The 26,133-nt window shown below is 34.1% G+C and overlaps 2 protein-coding genes and 1 long non-coding RNA gene across 4 annotated transcripts in view; 1 reads left to right on the top strand and 2 right to left on the bottom strand.

The window, feature by feature from the left end:
* The window catches only part of LOC139986847 (uncharacterized), a 209,557-nt gene extending 190,176 nt beyond the window's left edge, over positions 1–19,381 (bottom strand). Inside the window, exon 1 of one of the 2 annotated variants that reach the window (XM_072002517.1) lies at positions 19,092–19,381. In XM_072002517.1, coding sequence (XP_071858618.1) covers positions 19,092–19,225 — 134 coding nt within the window. In that variant the 5' untranslated portion in view covers positions 19,226–19,381. Of the gene's footprint in view, positions 1–19,087 lie in introns of both variants that reach the window. The other variant, XM_072002523.1, reaches the window with a different exon arrangement.
* Positions 19,382–22,029: 2,648 nt separating this feature from the next.
* On the bottom strand, positions 22,030–25,443 carry LOC139986856 (uncharacterized). Its single transcript, XM_072002568.1, has 2 exons — positions 25,273–25,443; positions 22,030–23,557 (listed from the first exon to the last, which is right to left on the bottom strand). Exons 1-2 carry the CDS (start codon positions 25,441–25,443, stop codon positions 23,216–23,218), a joined length of 513 nt encoding a protein of 170 aa, XP_071858669.1. The 3' UTR covers positions 22,030–23,215.
* Positions 24,250–25,434, top strand: LOC139986865 (uncharacterized). Its single transcript, XR_011799741.1, has 3 exons — positions 24,250–24,653; positions 24,745–25,121; positions 25,315–25,434. It is a non-coding gene; the product is annotated as an uncharacterized lncRNA (long non-coding RNA).
* Positions 25,444–26,133: the final 690 nt, after the last annotated feature.

Below are 26,133 nucleotides of genomic sequence, written 5' to 3'. Positions count from 1 at the left end.
TTGGAGAATTTCTATTTTGGAGATCTTTATCTCTAAGATCCTTAATAGATGCAGCTTGGTATGTTACCAACGAAACAATACATCGCGACCTTAAGATACCCACAGTCAAAGAAGAAATATCCAAATTCAGTAATAGATATAATATAAGAATTAACAACCACCAAAACCCATTAGTTACCCAATTACTTGACACGACGGATCAGATCCGCAGGCTAAAAAGACATTACCCTTTAAATTTAAGCATTAGATTCAACTAGAATCAAACATACTATAAACACTAATAATCCAAGTTATAGTACCACGCCAAAATAATTTACTTATAATTCTCAATGAGAATTGTTTGTAAAAATTCTACCGAATAAAAAAAAAAAAAAAAAAATGTAGCGGCACTCGATAGCAAAACTTTCCAATGATTTCTGTCCCGTGGCTTGCTACACAAAGACCCTATCCTCGACTGGACGACGGCAGAGCTGTGGTTAGAGCAGCTGGTTACCAACGTTCAAGACCAGGTTCGAATCCCGGTACTCACAGTCCGGTTTTTTACACAATTCCTAACTGAGAAGATGGCAACCCGGATGAAGACAAAACTCTCTCATACACCAGCAGTACGTATCACTATCTATCCATCTCATTTATTTTGATAGAACAAAATGGATCATACGTAATTCGATAAAGTAATATAAAACGGAAAATGTTGTGCATCCGTTATTTCCTTATACAACGAAAGAAACTTTTCGGACGACCTAATACAATGTCTTTCGACCGAAATATGTACAGAGAAGTACGCATAAGCGAACGTGGAATTTAATTTCTCGAGCGACAGAAAATAAATCAATCTATAGATTTACGTACATGGAATGAAATAAAATAATAAAATGTACAGCTGAGCGACAGGTCGTATTACACCAATTTGGCTTATGTTTCCAGTCGTGCACGCGTGGAAATACAAAGCACAGAATACGCGATTCACACGTCACCGTGTAGATTCATAAGAAATGGGAGACGTTGCTCGTTGATCACTGCTACACTAACGTATTTCCTATTCGAATATGCGTGCGTTATTATGCGTACGAGCATTATTTATATATTGTTGCGTGTTATTAGACAAGAACGCAAAAGATGTCTATGTAGCGTTTTCTTTCTATTCCTACGTCGTTTTTTCAGCTCGCTCGTGCATTCTATCTTTACATCTGTACGAACACACAAGCGAGCTTTCACGTCGTCTATTTACCTATCTACTACTACAACGACACCACGTTTCTCGTGCGCACCGGCGTTTTTTCAAATCACCGCGCCGTATCGCGTCGCTTCCTGTAATTCGCCAACATTGTCGTTCTGAGATTTTCACGTTAACGAATTTACTTTGGGCGGTCGATCACCTGGCGAGGTTGATGCTCCGACGACGTCAACAGTCGGTGTCAGACTGGAGGAGAGTCAACCGGCTTTTGCGACAGCCAAAACACGCCGATGGTATGCGTAAATTCGTGTGCCCGAGGCTAGACCACCACGTAGAGACACTGATTCCAATTGCCAAGGATGTTCGCAACAAGCATTTGATTTCGTACCTTAGAAACACGGACTATCAGTGACTCGATGCGCGTTAAAAACTTCTCTTATCGCGTCTTGAAGCCGCTGTTGATAGCGTTGACACTTTGACTGCCATGTTGCTCATAAATGACCGGCCACGGTTTCTCCTGTGACGCCATGGTGGTCATTGATGATCGGAGCGCTTGAACTTCTTACAATTGTAAAAATTGTATGAAAATTAACAGTTAGGGCATTTTGAATATAATTGATAAATAGAAAATACTTTGAAATAAAAAGTGCCCCACTGAACAATTTGACATTTTTATTAGAACATCAATAAACAAAAATGAGAACAAATCTTGCATCTAACGGTGCACTGTATTAAAACACTTTAAACATAAATGTGGCTCATCGATACAATCTGGACGATAGGTGGTCATCTTTTTGGTCTGATTCTTAGAAATTTTTGATCCTAACTGTTTAACATTTTTTTATAGCACTCTCTGCAAAATTTTCGTGCCAGGTACGCTTGGCCTTTTTTCTTCTGCATTTCGTGTCGCGATCTTTGTCGAATAAGTATATTTGATGGCTCTGGCGAATAACACTGTGTAAGGTGCATTGCGAGTGCCATTCTAAAATCTGATACCTTGAATTTTGTTTTTGTTGTTTGTTTATAGAGTATCATCGCGTTTGAAACTGATGTATTTAACAATAACTCTAAAGCTAATTTTATATGCCACTTGAGGGTTCTTCTATGTGGTGTAGAATATGCTATCATTTGATCTGATAAATCTACAGCACATTTTCCTCTATTATAATCTACCACTACTATTGGTTTATCACAAACATAATTTTTTTACGGACCTCTACCTTTTCAGTCGAATGTTTCGCCGAAATCATAAAAATAATCATAATACTGTTTACTAATATCTTCTACACGTTTCAACAATATATTCTGCACGTTTCGCTTACGACGAAATAACGAATGCGAATGGTTTGTTGAAATAAACGAAGCCTTGTTACAATATGTCGCTATCGACTGTTACCTAGGCGCCACGGTGGTCACCCGTGACCACCAATAAGATAAACGGTCTATTGGGGAATAATATTGTCTTACATCATCAATTTATTATTATTTTGCCATTCCATGCTTTGAATAATAAAAATATTCCCGTGGCGTCCTGAGCGAACCATGTGATTTCGGCGTGGCAGTCAAAGTGTTAATGCGTGTTCTCATGTGTATCTATGTAATTGTAATGACACGTCTGATGTGTAATCGAATGTAAGTTCACATGAAATTGGGACTGTAATAAATAAGCGATATCGATGTGATTTAAACGTTGAAATATCGAACTTCTATTGGCTCCTTTACCTTCCACCGTAGATCATAAGATAATTCGCATTTTCCTTAATTTTAAGTCTCAAATTTCAGCGGAATATTTTCACAAAAAGAACGTAGAGACGCATCGATGGATGGATGAGTGGATCGAATATATTAGCTACGTAATCTACGTGTTTACCTCGCGCAGAGAAACACGGAAACTTCGTATGGATGTCTTGAATACATTTGCGAAAGATTTCTCATAACGAATTCTATTGAACAGTTTGCATGTGCATATCGCAGGAGGAACAAGCGATCGGTTGAATCGCAAGCAAGTACATTTTTTAGAAATGACAGAAACATCTGTCATTGATTTAAATCGCCGGTCAATAGACACTAATGTGCTCCGTCTATTTCCAACAACTACGTTGTTTGCTGAAACTTCGGACTCCATCCGATACAACCTTGTGTGCATCAACAAATACGTGACGATCATTGATCGTTGATCGTTGATCGACGGACGCTGATTCATTCACTATCGTTCATTTTCATTTAACAATATTCCGATACGTTGGTATCGTAATATATTATATAACTATTGTACAAATATTATACTATGCTGAATATGTAATTTATAAAGAGTAAGCATTCTTGACTATATTTCTTCATTTTACGTATGTAAGAGGAACTTGAGATGGGTATAATTAAAATTAATTATACTGATCAAGGTACTCGGAAGAAAAATGATATCGTGTGTGGTCATAAAGTCACCATGTTGTGGAAATTCATAACAGAATTTTCTAGACAAACGCGGGTCTTGCATATAATGTTCTACATTTGTTGTACGATTCTTCCATGCAGCCTTCCAATTAATTCGTATTCTGATAATAAAGGAATAAATATTCATTTTCTAAATATTATTTTCCATGGATTATAACGTCTAATATATCTTAACGATACAATTAATCACTTTTATGTTAAGTTTTACGTTTTTATATATCATAATCAACTGTAAAACAATTTACATATAAAAAGTACTTTATAACGATGCATGAAACATTCGACACTGAAGATCTTGTTGCGTTTAAAAATATACCTGCCAAATTAGTATGATTCTCCAATAAGAACAAACACACGAAAACTGTATAACTATACGGATAACATATTATTTTTCTGCTACAGAAGAATCTCGTCGTAATAATATTTTTATCACGTACGATTCGATAATTTAGCCACAATTGTATTACTGGAATGAAAATCCTTCTCTGTCGTAAATCTTTCTCCAAAAGATGTAATACTTTAAGACAATTACTTTTAATACATCCAGATTTCCTCTTCATAGATACTACATAGAAGATAAAGAACCATCGTAGACCCTTAAATAATGCGATAAAAGGGAGGATAAGGCTACCTTATTCTCAAAACATTAAGAGAATCGTTTTCTTACTTGCCGAGGAAAAGCTTTCCCGATAAAGGTTTATTTCAAAGTAACGACAAGACCGAACCGATGGCCCATTTTCACCTGTCTTAAATCAGTTCGGTTCGAGCATAGCCCGTTATAATTGAGGTCGATAAGAGCTTCTTCAACGAAAGATCTATAAAAGCGGTATTATGTACTTACAAGAAGAGCTAGTACCCAACATTTTCTAATATTTCTCAAATATAGCGTGTCTCATACGTAATACACACAAATGTAAAGTATTTTTAGCAAAATAAAAGACGTAGATATGTTAAGGAAGTAATTAAAGTTTAAACTGCTTTACTTCGTGTATTCGGACACGATTCCACTTTACGTGAATTTAATATTGTTTTCCTCGTAGTTACGAAATGGAACTTATTCTTATTATACTTTTCCATCGCTATGTTATATTTCGCAGTGAATTTATACAAACACTTGAGTATCGAACATGGCATGAATTAGTTACCTTTTGAAAATACTGACAAAGAAACTTTGCATCTGTTTGTTAACGTTGCATCTGCATTGTTAACGTTGCATCTGCATTGTTAACGATATATACAAGGTGGTAGTTGGTGAAGGTACCCATAAGAAATACTCTTAATGTTCAACAAAAGAGGTTTATTAAACTATTAACAATCAACGATCAACGATTAACAATCAAGAGTTAATCATCACGTATCTCGAATTGTGTTTGCTTCTCTATGACGCTAAACCTTTCGCACTTCGCAGAGTGCGAAAGAACCGTAGAGATATCGATGGTGCATTAGGCATGTCGGCCTTACGCTTTGAAGGTATAGAGCGCTTTGTGTCGCGAAGCTGTTGGAAAGTTTCGTGGTCGAGTGCCGCCACATATACAACGTGAAGATGGAATGAAAATTACGCTGAAATATAACAAGGTTAGCCTTTGATAGATGTATGAATGCTGACATTTAAATCGGTAGCAGTATTTTCATGGATAGAGAAAATTAAAGTAAGCCTTGCGTGAGAGAACTTCTGCATAATTCTTTGTTTAAAACTTCATACTGTTTTATCAGTCGTTGTTATCTTTCACGATGAAACGCAAACGTAGGTAATAGGATTAAATCATTCGATTAACAGGTTCTTGCAAAAAAGAGAAAAAAAGAGATAGAGAACATCAAATCGTTTTTCTCTGGCGTAGCAAAGGATGTTAATAAAAGATCAACATTAGGTTAGGCGAAACGATGAAACATCTTGAAACTTGATTCCTTCTATTTTCCTTAACATAAAGACGAACATAGTGATTCACTCTTTGAAGAAATTTTAATTTAAGTGCTGACTGTGCGCTTCTGAAAATTTAACCACTTGGTTAATCACACGAGTTCTGTCTGCCCAAAAATAAAATCCTTTTAATTAGAAAAAAAAATACTACGTGAAACATATAAAAGGACAAACGTATAAACGCAGCTAAAAGTGAATTACATGGAAGGTTCCTATTTGTAAAAAACGTATGGCATGAAATTATGCGTTTTTAATAGGTTTATTAATTATGACTTTTTATTTTTCGCTTTTATTACTTTTTTCACATTTCAATAAAACTGCAAAAGTTTTCAATATAACGCAAACTGCTACAAATATCACATTGCTAGCACGATACTAAACTTTTAAACTAGACTTTTAAATCAACTTATTAATCTGAATTTCGACATTGCTTTCATCGTACTGAACTCTTCCTAACTGCAGGTGTAATTCATTTAATAGCTTTTACGTTAGCCGCGAGCCGTGTTTCACCTTTTTTTCGTACAAGAGCCCACCTTTCGCTCACCAACTCAAATTTTCCGGCAGCGTTTGGAAACTGTTAAATGGCACGAACGAGAGCAGACAGCTGCTTGGTTAATTAAAATTCCTACCACATGTACAACTTTTGTTTGCATATCAAACAATAAAGCATTGTCGAGCAAGCGTTAATGAAAGCACGAGGATATTGTGTGCTGTAGGAAAGATCTTTTAATGAAACTTTACCGATAAAAGCGCAAAGATATCGCGATGTAGAAAATATTTTTTAATAAGAAATTACAAAGATACAAACCACATGATTCTTGTGACATACAAAAGTATGCGTTTGTGCACTTATCATAGAAGATTTTTATCACCGCATTACGCGTATTCTACGAAAAGTTTTTCAAATTTCGTTAGCGTTGTGACGAGACACGATCATCGTGATCATATTGGTAAAATTTGGTCTATGCACGTGTAGAAGTTATAGCTTACTTACTGCAGTACAAAATTAGTATACAGCCTGAACATACGTGATATATTTAAGAGAAGTTTTTGTAAGTGTTGTAATACTCAGTCGAATTACTGTAAAATGCAAACTGACGGATAAGTCGTTTAGGTCATTGAACCGGGTCATTCCTATAAATAAAAGGGCCAACAGGGCGCATCTAGTCTCTCGAATGTTCCTAAAATAGCGAGAATGTCGTCGAGACAAAATAGAACGTCTCTTGATTCGACGTTGCGAGTTGCAGGAAAGAATCTCGTACGAAGATTATTTAAATTCGTTACTCTAATAATTTAGATCCTATTGATAAAAATCAGTTTATGATATCGTAATGTTTAATTTACAATCTCTTTTAATTCAAATTATTAAATTCTATTTTTTAACGCTGTGGTTATAGAAGAGAATTTCGATGATTAATTTAATCATCTTTTCTCTCCATTTATCTCTTTTATCTAAATCTTGTAATTTTGTGAAGTTCGAAGAAATTTAAGTACGAAACTTGTACCACTATGACGAATGTATATGATTCTAATTATGAAAGATAATATTAATTACAGTATTAATTGCATAAGAGAGAGATATTTAATCGTAGAGAGCGTCGTTTTTCAAAAATAGAAATCTTTTTAGTGTCTGTGATTTGTACGTTTAAACAGACTCTAAAAAAGCAGTGTGTGATTTATCTTATTTATATTTTCCAATAATATTGCATTTGCTAATTTTACTTGAAAGGTGAGTATCAGCAATGCTGAGAATATTTTTTCTTATCGTCAGTCAACACTGATTGCAAAATTATACAGAAATAGTTAAATGATAATTATATTCAATATTATATAATAATTATATAAAATATAAAATAAGTACAATAGAAGATATTATATAATATTGTATAGAATATTGAATACAATTATTTTTTAATTATTTCTCTGTTTAATTTCGCAATTACCGTTAACTAACGATTATACAAAATATTATACAACAATATTTATCTGTTTTTATTTTTATATTATATATATATATTATATATCTGTTATTATTTTTCATACATCACATTTTAAAACTACAGACCTATGTCAATGGCTACTTACCTAAAACCTGGTATCTTTTCATTATTTCTACTTATGCTCTAAGCCTAAACCACATTATATTAACAAATCTCCTTAAATATACATCAGTATAACATCAGTCCTTGATCTTATTTACACCGGCAGGACATTAGTTGCGCGACTAGTGCTCCAATGTCAACTCTGTCACCTTCATTTCTGCCTGAATAAAGTACACCAACTATTTTCCTTCTTAAATGTTCCCTACGACCACCATTTCTGAGGAATTCCATTCTTCTTGCCTCGCTCTATACGGTTCGACCGTGGGCAATCACTTAAAAGTTAAAGCTCTCTATTTCTTTGCGTATTACACAGTCGACGAAACTCAGTCATTTAATTTCAGTGTATTTGCACCACCACATCGACCCACGTCTCGTGCCTTACGGGCTGATCTTAATTGAGCTATAACTCTGCTACACACAATTTAGAAATACTGAAATAGAAATATCATTATTTAATCGAATCTATGCTTCTGATGCGCAATTTTTGCCAAAGTTTAATCGACTATAGCATGGAAAATTGCCAGCAATTATACTAAAACAGTACGGCTGCTAAATATTCCTAAATACCTATTAACAGGAGAAAAAGTTTGGCCGAGAACTACTAGCCCAGTTTTCTCTTCCACAACCAAACAAATATATTCAACATATGTTCCCGATGGGAACTGGTTTCTAAAGCTCGTCAAAGCGATCTTTGGCTCGCATCCGATCTTTTTTCAGTAAATTGTCCTCTCACGCCCGCGTTCAATCTGCAGGGTCCAGGCCTTGACCTTAACTTTTAAAATTACTCCCACGTAGGGAGAATTGCACGTTTTAAGCCTTTCAAAGAGGTGGCTGTTGCATGTGTTCATACGTGTGTAACCCTTAGTCGTTGCCTCTGTGAATAAAGTTCGCTCTAAATACAACAACGCTGGTTCAGGGCTGCGAACGAAATACTTGTTACGTGAAGGTTATCAAATGATATCAGTAGACAAGGTCAAGGATGATCCAGGGAAGAAATATCTGGCCTGACTCGCCACACGTAAGAGATACGATTCCAAGTCAGTATATATCCTGCCTTTCGTTATCCAGACTTCATCGAATCCTTAGTCACGCTTATCAAATTTAATTGATGAATAACGACGTTGCGTGAAAGTTCAACAGGTTACGACAGGTGCGATGGAGAAGTTTTACCGAGCACGAACGCACCAGTCATTGAACGTTCTTTCGGATTTAAAAGTTGTATCATTGAAATGAAAAATTAATTTTATTTGTTGTATACTCGTGTACTCGTTTCTGTAAACAAAATAGCATTCGTGCTGCATCGTAATCAACGAGAAAATGCGGATATTTTAAAAGACTAATTTGTTGGCGAACATTATTGCATATCTATATTCTTAAATCTCCCTCTTCCTAACTAATTCTCCATCTGCTTGTCTATGTTCTTACAGGAGGAATTAAGATATTATTGCATGGTAGATAATCAGAGTAAATTTGCAACAGCTAGAATTTCGGTGAAAATGAATTTTTCGAAATATCAGCTATTGTCGCCTTGATTAAGCACTTAATTAAGCATTTAATTAAGTACGTCTCGAAGGGGTAAGGGGTTAGACAATAAAAGAGAGGTGGTTTTGTATTTAGGTAATTAAAGGAAAACAAAAACCCGGTCTGCAAGTAGATTTATCAAAAGTCTAATCTGTTAAATTAAACTACTGAATTAAATTACTTTATCAAAATATTACACTCTGCATTGTATTCTTTGTTTCAACGTCGTAAATAAATCAATATTACACCACGTATTGTGTACTTAAATTTTAAACGTTGCAAACATTCTGTAACTCCCGTTTCTCATTTATCGTTTTGCTCCATTTAACAACCAATACGCGAATTAAAAAGTGAACTTGCAATCTCCTAAACTGAATGCTTCATTATTAGGCAGTTAGTTGGAATATCGGAACTCATTACGACATCATTACTTATATATTACCGTATTCCGATGTTTACTTAAATTAACGCAATATACTTAAATCCAGTAATTTTAGAAATTAAAATTCGCTTCTCGAAATTGTCCTTTTCCCAAATGATTATAAGAGAGATAAAAAGAGAGAGGAATTGTAAAATATAAACGAACAACGCTAATGAATGAGAGAATAAATTAACCCTTTGCACTCCTATGTCGAGTGTGACTTGACATCAGTTTTTTATCTCAGGAACTCCTTTGTCGAATCCAACTCGACATTCCTTCATTCCCATCTTTTTTTTGTGAAACGTGCGAAAGAAAAGCAGGATTGCATCCTGGAAATTGTTTCAAGATATATCATACACTTAAAAATTACAAAATACAACAATAGTGTGAATAAAACTAATATTTAAATGAATTTGTTTCTTCCTTTATTTATTTAAATTGTCTTATTTTTTAGTTAAATTAAATTTCAAATAAAACACTTAGAAGCATTGACAGCTGCTGGTAACGAAATTGAAATAAAATTCCAAGTGCAAAAGGTTAATGTTTCGCTACAAGAAGAATCTACCTAACGTTCGCATGTCAGAATTTCGTTTCTGCTAATGGATTTCGGCTTTATCCTTATCAGCAAAATTAAATGGTTACTCGATTCGCTTAATGAACATGAAACGCGGGAAACGCAGCGTTTACAAGCCAGCCGGAACCCATCGATGCGTTCATTGCGATATCGCAATTAATTGCTATCGCATAGTGTACTTATGGGATCAAGTAAAGTTAGCACGAGCCGAAATCGATGCATACGATTCTCTTTAATTGGATGCAACGATAACCTTGCGAAGCGACCGAGGAAAGACGAAGAGCGAGAACTGAAAAGGGTTGACTTCACCTACTCGTCCGCGCGCTTCCTTCCTTCGAGCAATCGTATCCGATTCTCCGGAGCTTTGCGAGGTGACGAGGAAGGGAGATAGAGGATCTCCTGTTTTCAGTGATGGCCTCAAATTGCCAATAGGAAGCTTCTGTAAGTACGCTGGCGTACAAAATTAAATCGCTAAATCTCCGGCGAAAAATTGTCGATGTTCGAACTGTCGTAACTTGGTGAAGAAATGTCGTACAACGATCCACCTGAGCTCGTTTTTACCCTCAGCCATCCTTCATTTTCGTAATTCGATGCGTCACTCGTCTACGAGATTGACACGATAGTGGAGGATCAATAAAATGGAAAGATGAATAAAGAATTTCACTCTTCGTCACAAGCATTTGCACTAATTCGCCTAAAAGGGTATCGCATTTCATTCGCACGTGAAAGTCAAAATGCTGTGGGAAAATTGCTGAATGAATGGTGGAGTAACGTAATCTTTCAGCGGAAAAGTGTGTGAAATTGACACGAGGGTGGAGGTCAGAGCATGAAACCTGGACTTTCACAGTTCTGAGTTGATATTTCTCAAAGATGTTTTTACATCATACAGCGTGTGGGAAGATGAAGGTGCATCTGCTTTCCAAGAATTTTACAAACTCAAGCGTCTCTACGGATATCGGAAGAGAAGAAATAGAAGAAATAGAAACTTAAATGCGACACGTTCGAACGAACTATGAGCAGTTCGAGGAGCGAACAAATTTTTCCCAAATAGAATCGAACATTGTCCGCACAGTTCCTTAAAATCATTTTTCCTGGTTATCCGTGAAATCCATAGGAATTTTCATTCGTAATCCAATTCCACGCTCATAATTAAATGCTTCTCTGACTCTTGTGACTTGTTTTAGCGTTTGTAAGGCTATCGAATCATTGTAATATTGAAATAAGTACAATAGAACCTCCGTTATGCGAACGTTCTATTATGAACTTTCTGTTATTTGAACGTCCTATTGCATTTACACCGTGTACAGGGTGCCCCCAGCAACTGGAACAAGCCATAGTGGGTGAAAGTGATAGTAGGTAGAAGGTAGGAAAATTTTAATTTTTCCTAATTAAAATTAATTGTTATGGTTTCCTGTGTTGCATCGCGTGTTACATATGTTTTCTCTGAAAGTGAAGGCATATAAAAATTTCTTATATTTTTTCTATTATTTCTCTATTTTTTTTAAATGAAACTACACATTGTTCTGTAGCGACACATGAGTCAACGGAGGATTCGGATCGGGAGAGACTCATATTGTTGTGCCTTGGAGTGCCAACGTTATTTTGGTTTGGTAGGTTCGAAGGTAAACAAACTCCGGATAAAACATCGTCGCTGTTATTTGTAATCGTCAACCAGAGTTACATTTGAACTTTTTGTAATATCACTGGTCGATACAAATAGACGAACATGCCCTCTAGGACAGTGATTATAGTGAGTCATACAGTCGAATAGTGAGTGTAGAGTTCAACAATAACATTGAGCGAGCGACGATTACGACCGACATACATTGTCTCTGTACTTGTATTTAAAGTGATTTTAACATACACTGACTATTACAATTTTATCACTGGCCTCTTTAATAAACCAATACGTATAATAATCCACCTCAGTTCTATACACCACACGATGCATTTTTTGATTCTCTACAAAGAAACATCGAGGTGCTTGGGTCGAAAAATAATTAGTTTGAAACATATTTCGACTTCAATCTTATAAAACTTATCATACGAAAGACTAGGAAAGGAAATATAACGCAATGTGCTTCTTTGTTCGTGTTTTCCTTGACCTTCGTACACTCAGTTTAACGAAATTATCATTGAAATATCTTTTGAACTTGACATTTTCAGACACAAGTATCTAATACTTTCTTATAGGGAATTAAGAAATGCATCGAATGGTGTATAGAAGCATATAGTTTCATTTAAAATTATATTACATTACTCAGTCACATTGGCACTGAGATCTCTCTAAATAAAAATATGAAAAGAATCGAAATAGCTTATTAAGTTCCCCCCGTGAAGTCAAACGACTTTCATCTCAAACATTTTCTCGCACTTCTGATATTTACAGAAATAAATCACGTATAGACATTTAAAACGGATATACTGTATAATAATAACAGTTAACAGTTAATAATAACTAATACAAGAATAATAAAAATAAGAATATATTGTTATTATTGTTATTATTATTATTCATAATCTTTGTCTTCTGACTCATGGCGGTTTCTAGTTCACATTCCCTCCCATTTTCCTTATCTCTTAAATCTATCCCTCAAATCTATTATTTTTTGTACATTTCATATTCTTAACTACTACACTGTTTAATTAATTAACTTAATTACTCGTTCATGATACTCTCAACTCCTAACAGACTTTCCTCTGTTTCTTGACCTCCCACACCCACAACTTTTTGATTTTTGTTTCCATCTTCTATTGCTCCTCTTTTCTCGCTCCAACTCGCTCGTTTTGCTTCCACTATTCTTTTCATGTTTGCTACCCTGCTTGTATCGTGTACCAACACCTTCCTTGTTTATTTGTTGCATTTAATTTCCTCGCATCGTTTCGCTATATATTTCAACTCTGCATGTTATGCATCTCCTGCTATCATCCTCTGTCCAGTGTTTGTTCGCCAGTGTTTATTTCCCACTCTGAATCTGGCTATTAATTTTCTCTCCTTTTTTTCTCGTTTTTCTCTTATGTATGATGGATTTACGTACAATTTTATGTATTTGTAATATTCCTTATAATTTGGCTCCTGTATCCTCCTCTCCTTTCACTTTCATCTTCTCTGCTATTATGTACAATTGCTGCTATCTATCTATTTCTCTATAACACTATGCTTTCATCCAAGCAGATCATCCCCTTTCCTTCTCCATCTGTTTCTTCCGCTTTCTCCTTTTCTTTTTCCACTTCCTTTACACCTTCCACTTTCAACTTCTTACTCGATATCCTCCTCACTTCTTCCTGATACTTCATTGCCTCTTTATCCGCTACAGTACTCAATTCCTTTGACTTCGTTTCCTGTCTTATTATATACTTTGGTATGGTTCTTTTCACACCTAGGATTCGCTTCAAATTACCTTCTCTGTATCTTATCCATTCTTCTCTTCCCTATCCCCAGATCTCCGCTCCATACAATGCCACACTCCCTACCAGCAACCTGAACATCTCGTGAACAGATTCCCGAAACTCGCAACTGCTCATTCTGTGACTTGAGAACGATCTGTACAATGAAATAGTACAATGAGTGAACCGTTAGAGTATATAATACTTTGGAACGAACACTTTGACTTTGCAATTTTTCACGTTGATTGAGTAGTTTTATTGCGTTTACAAGAAAGCTTCTTGCACTTCTCAAGTGTTACTTATTTATCTAACGTTGTAGAGCCACAGGAATTTCACCGTATCAAGTAATAACCAGGTTATTGATAAAAAGTCAGAAGCGGAGAAAGTGTTACGACCGTCGTTGACCCCGGGTCGACCGTAACACTGCATGACCACGATAGTAACACACATTTAACTTTGGAAGACTAAGATATGTATCGATTTAAATTATGATGATGAGCAGAAGAAGAGTAAAAGACATTTTGATCGGTGCATGTTTCATGTGCCCAATCCTTACACTCGGTACATCGCACACATTTTTCGTTTGGTTTCCTCGTGCTGCAGGATACCGTCCACACCAGACGGTAGTATTCTTCACCTTCTCACTTACTTTCGGATTTAAATTATAAATTTTGACTAGCGGGACGCTCAAAACTGCCGAGTTACGATCGGAACTACTTGGAAAAAGGCCAGATGAGAGATTAACAAATTAACTACTTGCAAGGGAAATATTTATATTACAATTTCAAGTGAATAAGAAAAAACTACTTTGGTGTATCGAAAAATTATTTTCTTCGCTATGTACGTGTTTCTCCAACATGGATGGGTGTATTGTATATTCAAAATTGGTATTAATATCTATGATATGTTTCAGATATTTAACGTGAACTATCTTAGTATTTGGACCATTCGAAAGTCCTATGGAGCAGAGCTTGGGTATTGGATTCGATTTGATTCGGATTTATGAATACAGATATCCCCCGCGTAAAGGATATTTTCTTGCAACACGGATTAGCTGTACCAGCTTCGAGAATTGGGAGAATTGGAGAAATCCGTAGAAGCAAAGGAAGGCAATGAGAATTTTTAAACGCAAGCACCGTTGTTCGATGTTTCTTAATGGAGCAAGCGTATGGAATTTTTGAATATCGAAATTTTTAATCCACTTTTACCTAGCGGAATATTAATCCTTCGCATTCGAACATTTTGTTAGGAAAGTAACAACTGCAAGCTTCTCGGATAAAAAGTCGATGGCATTGTTCACATCTAACATAAATAATATGGATACGTAATACTTGAAATTAATCGTTGATTATTTTAATAAACGTATTTCTCTTAGCATCATAAGAAATGTAATATGTAGTTTTACATTAATTACATACATTATACCACTTTTACATTAATTCTCCGTCTCGTGTAACGCATTTTCGTAAGACTCAGCATTTTTCCATCTATTTTTTATCTACCGCGTTACACGCCAAATTCCCACACATATGGAACTTCATCCTATCGCTACCTGTTCCTCGCTCGCTGCACTAGGATATTCCGCTCGAGGACAGGTCGGAGAAAGAAAAAGAGAAATAGAGAGTGGAAGGGATGACGGACGAAGCACAAAAGGTAGAAGAGGACAGAAAAGACACGAACAAGGGAGGATAGAGAATCTACCGCTCGAAGGCACAGAGATAGGGCGCTAAGGGTAGAGGGTGAAGGGTGACTAAAAAGAGAAGGTCGAGGAGATAGGGAACGTACTTGTACGGGAATGGAAGAACGCGAGAAGAAAGAGATGGACGGTATGGAGGATGAGAAACGAAATTAGATAAAGAGGGACAACTAGAATGGAAAGGGGGTGAGCAAGAGAGAAGGAAAGAAGGAGAACGACGAAAAGGAGGGAGAGGATATGAATGAGCTAGCGAACGATCGCTGGAAAATGAACAGAGACGCCTAAAGTTGGCGAAGAGCGAGATGAGGAAGGAGCAGCGGGCTGAGGGCCAGAGGAGGAAGAGGGAGAACTCCTGCCAGCTGCAAATCGATAGAACGGAGCTGCGTGATGCTCTCGGCTTTCCACACAGGAAACCGATAGACGCGATGGAACGCCATGAATGAGATACGTAGGTTACGTGATGAACATGCTTCGAGGAAATTACAAGTAAGTGTGTACGAAGGCCGGCGTTGTTAATACAAAGAGCGTGTGCCACGTTTCTCGCCGGTTGGCAACGTAAAATGAGATTTACCGCGTGGAAAACGTAGTCCGCCGGCGAGCTCGCGCTGAAAACTGTTGCACCGCTGATGATCCAAATAATTCTGACGTCACCATGTGCATATACGAGATTGTTGTTTGTTTGGTCGCGAGATCGCGTAATTACTTTTTACTTCGACGATTTCTAAAACGCAACCACGTTGTTCCCGCTACGCGTTTTCACTTTCTTTCACGTTTCACGGTTTTACTGGCTCGCTCGTCAAATTTCCATCCCTAACTGAAAACAGATACACCACGCGGTCCGTGAAAATTACCGCGAGATGTTTTTTCCCGAAATTGTTAGGGTCAATGGGGACTTGCTGCTCGTGTTTTGGATTCCTCCGATGTCTTTCAAATGATTCAATGAGATTTTCAAAAGCAACATATCACCTTTATTGTATACTATATACAGAAAGAAAAGAGATCAAGGATATGTGTTGAGAATATATACGTAATAGATTTGTTTATATGTGACATGTATATTCTAATTCTTTTTACGTAATACACGGCGTTTGTATATAAAATTTTTGAATTTTATATACTTTGCTTTACATTATTTTACGTAGAAAGAATAGTCGGCTAAAATAGTTTTTAATGATCTTACAAGAAGTTTGGAAGACATTAGAATTTGGAAGACAATTTTGGAAAACCAACGTAACATATATACATCTTTGTTTTAAGATAGATATGTAATTAAAGAACTATAGATAATATCTTTGTACATTAAATCAAAATTCATCTTTCACGTCTCGCAAGAAAAAATTTAATTCTTTCATTAAAAATAATTTTACTTAACAAGAGATCTTTATTTTTCTTCTTGTTAATACTCGACCAGAGATACATTTCCCGCTGAAAGAGATTGAATAGAAATAAATATAAAATTCTGCCTCGGAAACTTTACTCTTTAAATAGCTTTTACTATCTGTTAAATCTTTTATTATCTACAAATTTATGAATCTTGTTATTCAAACGCTATTAAGATCACTTATAATCTTCCACTTTCTGAAAAGAAGTATAACAAAAGATAACTTTTCGAGTTATTTGCCTTTTGATCGAATTCAGACATATTTATCTAATCTTAGTATTTTTCTTTTTAAATTTATCATTTACAATTTACAATACATAAACGTTATCACATGTATATATAAATAGTAAACTAACTGATCAAGTGAGTACGTTATAGTTGCCTCGACGTTTAATTTATTTAAAAAGCGTTAGGAAACTTTTTAAAATTCTTATTAATGGCTAGAATATATGTATAAATTCTATGTACAATCTTAATATGCTCTAATCTTCACGTTCAAATACTAAACATAATGCATGTAACAGCAGATTTACGTTTATATTTGTTATATTTATTTTATGTAATGGATAGAATGAAATTTTGCATACTTGTGTGTATACTTTATTCTCATTTTAGAAACAGTTGAAATTCGGTATGGATTTTGGAAACGGTTGTGATTCACATGACTTATTGTACGTGTGAACATATCGATAAAAAATTTATCGACGTTCCAAAAATTTTAAAACAGCTTTTTTACACAAGTATATACGCAATCCGATAGATTTAACAGATCTGCACAAAGCTCTTGTTAAATATTTTCTTATGGCGAACGTGTGAAAAAGCGTGGTCGTATCCGAGCAAGTCTTTTTTCTTGTGAGAACAGGTAATTGGAAGTTGTTTTATTTAAAAAACTGCTACAAAATATGTTTGGCTCATGCACTTTGAAAGTTAAATTTCCTGTAGTTAAATATGCTGTAACTATTCAAAATTTTACTTTCACATTCATAATACTTTATTAAAAAATTATTTCTCTGTTAATGATTATTATTTGTTACTCATTGTGTTATCTCGTAATTTATATAGGCTGTCAATGCCGATAGGACACTATTAAATTTCGATATTTGGAAAATAAATGTAATTCAGTGCAAAACAAGGTATAATTTGCATATTAATTTATATTTTCATAAGTACTCATTGTGTGCAACAAGTAATTCTATAAATATAAAGTTTTTACAAAATACAGAGATACATGTACTGTGTATATTTCAATTATATATCATTTAGTTCAGTAATATTTAATTAAATCTAATTTACTGCAATATTAAATTATTTCTAAGATGTTATTATCTGCAACGTGAACATTAAAAACATACAATCGTTCATGAGTATAAAACGCGAAATGATATTTTTTAAATTATTAGGATCTGTTATTTCCATCTTATGATTAATTAATCCTGCGCGTTTCAAATATTACGGTATCGTCAATGTTGACTCTTTACTCGATGAGTAATCGTACATCTATTACTTGTATTATATTCACGATTAAAATTATAGTATAGTTCAATATAAACTAACAAACAAATTGTTCATAATGCGAATCCATTCATTCGTTCATACTTCGTTAAAAAGACGCAGGTATACGATTATAAGTAAATCAAACGCATATACGTTATATACGTTTGACGCAATAGGTCTGACGGTGGAACATGCAACAAGGATTAAAGGCCATAGATGCTCCACTCTCTACAGATGCGTCGCACCTCCTATACCGACCTATACAGTGACACAAAAATAAACTCCCTGGATGGAGGCTACAATCAATGACGTCATGTTCGGTCAGAGTTCACCGGTCAATGACCTCTGCTCGTTCCAGTCACCTGGCAGCAGTAACAAAAGACTCGGCGCAACTGCTCGCGAAACAATATTTCAACTGTACGATCCTTCGTTGGCTATATTTCCGCAGCGTAAACACACCGCGCCGAGTAGATCAACGATAGAACCACGCGATAGTGCACGCGAAAACCAAATTGATCCACATAGTGAACACCACATTTATACGAAAAACACACACACACATGCCCATATATATATATATATATATATATATATATAAGTGCATGCATCGACTGGCAAACTACCGAATCTCTCTCTATTATTCTGATATTCCCCTCTTTATCGCTCAAATTGCCGCGTCGATATTGTTTTGGACAATCACATTACACAATTAGAACATAACTAACCAGTTTCTTGCATCTACAAACACATTAACCAGCCAAATCAACACGTAACCATCGTACGTTAAATATCAAATTCAATCATTGAGTGACGTTCGATCGTGCATTATTTTGAATGTTCGAAAACTCGCGCGATGATGTATGCATATTCAGGTAGAGAAATGTTATCGACCATGAAATCATGTAGGTGAAAGAAATAAGACAGAAGGGCGGTACGTAGCAGGAACATGACGTTCAACTACTTACTTACTTGCTGTCGACGTTCCCTAGCTGATAAGACGATGACGATTCGTCGCTGTCATTGTCATCAGCCTCCTCAGGCAGGGGTTGTGCTGCGGCATGGCTCCTGTCGCCGGTCTCCAGGTCAGCGACGAGAGTGTACATCGACGATTTTTAAATAAACGTAGAACGTCGCCTCCTCGACGACATTGTCGTCAATTCCACAGATCAACGTGTAAACCACTTTTCGCGTGTTGTCCCTCGCGTTACACGACAGAAACGTAATCGCCTAGGTCCATGAAGAGGGCCAATTTCGTCCACGAACCCTTATACACCCGATCGCAAGTAGCGCCCTCCCGCCATCAAACTGTCTGATTGTGTACAAATAATGTCGGTGGCACCACCTTGCGCACGAATAACGAAAACTTTCACGAAGTTAGTGATCGATTCATGTAAGTACACTAGTTGCATGATCCTACGTAAAAGACGGTTTTATGCGAGATATAGTGAGAGAATAACTTGATTCGTCAATAATTAGTGCTATAGCGATAATGTACTGAAATTATTAATATAAATTATTTTTAAATCATTCAACATAGAAACATATGCAATTGGTGTTTGCTTTGTTATTGACCTTAAGTGAAATATTATATATGATTAAATTCTTATAGATATGTATAAGTATTAAAAATATGAAAAAGTATAATTGACTTCTAAACGTAATATGTTACTGGATATCTTATTAAATTCAATCGCATATATTCTTAAAAGCTCTAATCTTAAATTTCTCATCATGTGAATTGCAGTTATCATTCGTCATCCGATGGATTCCAATAAATGAAATTTTATTATATACCGTTGCAGAAAAATATGAACAGCAATATCAATATCATGGAATTCCTTGTTATTTAACATCTATAAAATGTTTATTGAAGTCAAAGGAAAACTGATATTGGACGTGTAACATAAATCGCACAATGATTAACCTATCCCCTTCAAATGTTTTTCAAATTGAGGTCAAAAGTGTATACACATGAGCATTTGGTAACAAATATCAATGAATCTACTATTAGCATTTGCAATGATCTTATCGATATTCAAAATAGACATGGTTAATGTGAAAGCCATCTTACGTACACAGAAACACGAAATGATTAATACATTATGTCAAAATCGAATACAATGTTAAATATGAACAAAAATTAAGTAGCTTTAATCCGTATAATTAATTCTGGTTTATATCTCAATATACTTTCCATATCTCAAAATCAAAGACAAATTAACCAATACATTCTGAATGCGCTGACAAAGTTTCTCAACTTGTTCGCGGGATACCTTATGTATTGTATAGAACAGTACGCGTGTAAACATATATTAATTGTTTTCGTCAATTATAAACGTGTATTTTATAAAAGTTTGTTGTATTAAACGTAGATTGTAATTAACTTTATAATATAATTCTATTATGCTGTAAAGATAGAAATGAATAAAATTAATGTTTTCCAAATTTAACGGAACTCAATAGCTATACAAAATTTTACTATGAAATGACGTATAAAACGACACTAAAATAATGAAACTCAAAAATAATCGGATCTTACAAATTTCTATACATTTCTTTGCAATTACATTACTTATAGAACGTATATTGATAAATCTATAATCAACTTTATAATGTGACTTAAAATAAAAGTTACATCCTGAACTAACAAGTTTTCCCTGTTTCTTGTTGAAATTCATAAGTAGCTGCATTTGACGGAATTAATTTATCATTAGGATAGGATATAGCTGCATAAAGCATTTCCATGTTGCAATCAACGATTCATTACGAAAAATTGATGCTGAAGGAAAAAAGTCGTGGCCAACAGCTGAAGAAAAATGATTCGTGCACATGCCTCGGCTGAATTAGACCCAATACATGTTTAGAATGGCGCAGCGACCTCCATCGCCTCGCAGGCAAAGAAAATAATCGTTGCTCCAGTTGGATGTGCGCCAGCAAATGTAGCTCCTTTTTAAGTTTGCCCTTCGAGCGTAGCCTTGACTTTCAGGCCGTAAAACGTGTGTATATCTCTACCCGGTATCTTGCACCTGCTTCCCAAGGTATCGTAATTGGAACATCTAGATACAGTTGTTGCATTCGTTCATGTCTATTCTCTAAAAATCGATAAATTTCGGTTAAACTTTGTCTTTAGATAACAAACTTCGATAATCACCGCCAATGCAACCAGCCCTTTCTAGTGCATATTCGTAAAATTTTCAACGGTAAAAACATATCATAAGAACATGAAATTCTTTCCACATATGAATTAATCCTTTTCTTAGTTGATTATTTCTACAGTTGTATCAATTGTTAGTTTAGATTATTAATGACTCGATTGAAAACAGATGTCGAGTTGAGGCGCAACAGTCTGCTAACCGACCTTTTTATTTTCGAATTAGATGTGCATGCGAAGAAGCTTTTGATCGTAAGAGAAATTTGGCCCAGCCGTGAAAGGACCTTAATTTATTTATTGCTACGCTACAACGCGCTACGTGCGGCGGAACCGATGACTCCGGCACTGTGCGCATCATTTTGCAGAAGACCTCCAAGTGTTTTCCCGGACCACACCCTCGCCAAGGCCGTTTTTCGACAACGAATTATACCGACGATGTGTTTTCGCGAAAGGACCATTGTGTACTTCTTTTTATAAATTTCACTAATGGTATTCCAAAAATGATAAGTTATTTACACGTTTAAGAAGATAGTTCACATAGACATGATATGTTTTCTCCAATAACAAAAGATTCTACGTGTATATGATTTATTGAAACTTATTTCATTCGATACATTTTCATACAAAAATGTTAATAATAATGATCAGTGGTAAAATTGAAACTTAAGAAGTTCTTTTTATTTTACATTTATTTAATAATACTGTGATACCAAATGATAAATTAAATTTAGTTAGATACTATCTAATTAATAAAAATTTCAAGATTAATATTAAGTATATTTGGTGTTCTTACTTTTGTCATTCAAACGATACAAAGATACGTACATAGATATATAACACGTCTGAAGAATAAATAAGATTTTGTTGATGTACATGCATGTAAAAAATACGGTGCATTAGTTGCATACGAAATCACACTTAGTTTATATATTATTATATTCAGTTCAATTCATTTTCCTGGTTAGAATTGGTAACTTTAAATATTTGTTATAAATACTATAAAGTTTACACTTTACATTATGTTTGATAAAAATCCAGTACAAAAATATCATAATTGTTCTTTCCATATGTAATATTTCGATAAATTAACTCTGTTAGGTATTATAAATTCGATTTTTTAAATATATTAGTTTCATTTGTTTTTCGTGTATGTGTTTCAGTCATCTTTAAGAATATATCTATTCTATTTTTATAAGAACACTTCTTTAAAGTCTCAATACGTGTACAGCACTAAATAATAATAATAATAATAAATATAACAAAAATATATTAAAATTATTAATATCGTAATACATCTCCTATATTATAATATAATAATTTTGTCATACTATAAACTAATTAAATGAATTCCTTAAATTACTGTAGGCTAATGATTGAAAAACTCGATATATCCCTTGATTACATTGTAATTTTAAAGAGGCACGTGTATGTAATAGATTGAACTTTAATTTTGAATTGTGCTTCTAATATATATGCACTTATTTTACATTTTCGTGTCAACAGGTAATTTTTCGAAAAAATTGTATATTTAGGTACGTACAATACAATGCATTCACTCGTATATCTTTGCAAATATAATTAAGTATAGGTAGAATCAAACACTTTATACGTATTAATTACTAAATTCTTGTGCCTCGTAGGTGAATATGTGGACGAAACGTATTAAGGTTAAAACTGTTTATGATATTAATTATTGAATGACCACGGCAACAACGATACATTCAAAAACAAAATTGTTAAAAATTTTGTCACAGAATTAATAATTACTATTTCTTCTGTTTGTTTTGAAATGTACACACATTTATCTCGTTGCATATTTTTTAAATACTTCGAATCAAATTCTTTAAATCTTACGATTTTATCTACGATTTGTACGAACTAAAAAGATTTAAAACATCTTCAATCTGTTATCATAGATGCCATTACGTTCTTACAGAGATAATTATTTGTCCTTTTTCTCCTCCGAATCGGCTACTTGTTTGATCACGTTCGTGCTTGCGTTTATTTTACCATTAGGTTCATCTATAGAAATTTCGTCCTCTTGAATTTCTGTTATACTAGCTTCCTTCTTTTCATCATCTTCCAGAAGATAGTCCCAGTCTTGCGAATTGTCACCGCCATCGCGAATTTTACTTAATTCCCTCTTCAACATTTCCAGACATTCTCTTCGTTCTTTCCATTTTTCCGCTTGCTCAGGATCACACTTGGCATCCCCGCCTTGCATTTCTTGTTCAATCTTTTCTCTTCTTTCGCATTCCAATATGTACTTCTCATAGCCCTCCATCTATACAAAAATGATTATTAATTGATGGTTCACATAACTATAGGTATCTTTAAATAAGCATGTAAACACTTAAAAGGTAGTAGAATATTTATCCATTCACGCAGAAAAATTTTCTTTCAAACATTTTTTCGTATTGATAAGTGTAGTGAAGATATTAAAGCAATTTCAATTACAGAATTATTTTTTTAAAACATTTTTTTAAAAGCCGATGATTCTCATAACAATAAATAAAAAAGGCAAATATCTCGGAAGGTATGAAAAATATACGAAAATATATATATAAAATATCTCGATCGAAAGTAATAGGCTGCAGATATTTGTGAAAATTCAAATTTTTTGCGAATATAACTAAAGAAACAGAGGTCGAATAGAAATTTGTTTCATCCTCCAAATATTATAACAACTACTGTACTTTGAATGTTTTACGTATTTTTGTATATTACATGCATTCTATAAATTTTTCCACGTTGAAATTTTCCATAAATGCAGAACAGTCCTCAGTTTAGTTATAAAATATTGAAAGGAATAGATTATACTAACATTTGTTCGATCTTGTGATGATTTTCAACTCCGAATTTATAGATGACAATGTATATTTTTCGTTGCATATTATAATTGACACTAAATCGTGATATTTTCGATAAAACTACTTTGTATCTTTTATTTGAATTATTCTTGGGATATGAATTTTCGAAATGGACATATCAGGATTAACCATAATTACATTACCTCGTTTAAAAAATATCGTTTACTGAATTAAAGCTCTAGGACATCTGGAGTTATAAAGCGTAGAATTGTTAGGGTATGTTGGGATTTAACTGCAGCAATATTGCAGAAGGTAGAGTACAGAGTCGAATATACATATACATACGCATTGAAAATCTCTGCATTGAGAAATTAGTCTAAGATTTTAAATAATGGGGTCCTTTCAATACTGTGACATACGTATAAAATGATAATATATTATGTGTATACGCTGTCACATAAGTAAGGAATATGGAGGTTCGATCGTGCAGTTTCTATGTGTCTTGGTATTATGCTAATATCCATTATGGTAATGTCTCAAGAATATCTCGTGTGAAAGAAACAAGCAAAAGTATTCTGAAAACGTTCCATATACAATGAGAAATGTAGTCTTCTTTTTAAGAAGAATTTTTTTATTATTTCCTCTCTCGATGTTGATTTAGGGATTTTTAAAATAATTGGAAGATCACATAACCTCAGCACGCTTGATATATTACAACTTTCATCCAAGCACTTCTTATATTTTCCATATATTTCCCATTTTGATACATTTCATACTTCTGAAGACATTTGAATACTATCTTCAATTTTTAAAAGAAAGAAATAATAAAGATAACAGGTAATCTGTTTAAATCAACCATTCATCAATGAGTTCCGTTTTATGAAGTTCCAATATAAAAATTCAAATTTTACTTATGAATCACTCGATCAATGTCCAGAATTCGACACATTCATTTATCACCGGTCAGACATGTGAGGCTGAGAACAACGAAACAATAACCCCCTGCTACTCGCTTTGGTTCATAAACGAAGTGTAAAGGTAATTTTACGGAGCTTTAATCAAGGAAAGATGTGATTGTTTATTCAAAAGCTACTGTAATATTATACTAAAATATTTCACCACTTAATCCGTTAACAGACTTAATATATTAATATATTTTACTTGTTAAAAGAGAATAGAAAAATAGAACCTTGTCTTGCAGCATTCGTTGGACATTATTTTGTCTTTTCAGATGGCGTGGTAACCAAAAGCACGCCTGGATGAGTCGTAAGAATATCCAAACAACTCCAGCGAGAGCCAAGTACGAACAAGCGGTGTACACCATGCTTATAAAATCGACCGAGATCTGCTGGTACTTCATACCGATAATTTATTAGTTTTAGCAAAATCTGTAATCACCGTGTAAATGAAAAACAGATAAGATCATCTCCGACGTTCGAAAATTCGATTGAAACAAATAGGTGAATGACATATGTATACCTATTCTTATTGACTTAATTTGATCTCGTGTAATATTAAAAGGTAATACTATTTTTATAATACCGTATTTGTTAGTTGTAGTATATATTTGTATTATATATTATATTATATATTATTTATTCTATTATATTAATATATTATATAATATACATATTACATAATATATATTATTATATTATATACTTGTATTATATGTGGTATTATATTTGTAGTATATGGTTTTTGCAGTAACCGTATTAAATAAATCAACGTACACAATAACTACTATTATAAATATATTTATAGTGTTCGAACTTGCAACAGTTAATGACCAACATGCTAATAATATTTTAAATATTTACGATATAATTTTATCACATCACTTTTAATTCTTACGTCGATATCAATAATTGTACGAATTATATTGACTTATACAATAACTATATAAATATCGTATTAAATGTATTTATTACTACGTTGAGCAATGTTAAAAATGTGATATAATACAAATAAGTGAAGTATATCAAGTATATGTGAACAGTGAATTAATAAATTTACGATGCTTACTATAGATATTTTGTATCAAACGTAA

This window comes from Bombus fervidus, chromosome 4 (assembly GCF_041682495.2).
Source record: "Bombus fervidus isolate BK054 chromosome 4, iyBomFerv1, whole genome shotgun sequence".
Taxonomy (NCBI): domain Eukaryota; kingdom Metazoa; phylum Arthropoda; class Insecta; order Hymenoptera; family Apidae; genus Bombus; species Bombus fervidus.
The sequence above is the reverse complement of the archived record's forward strand: the minus strand, read 5'-3'. Positions and strand labels throughout refer to the sequence as shown.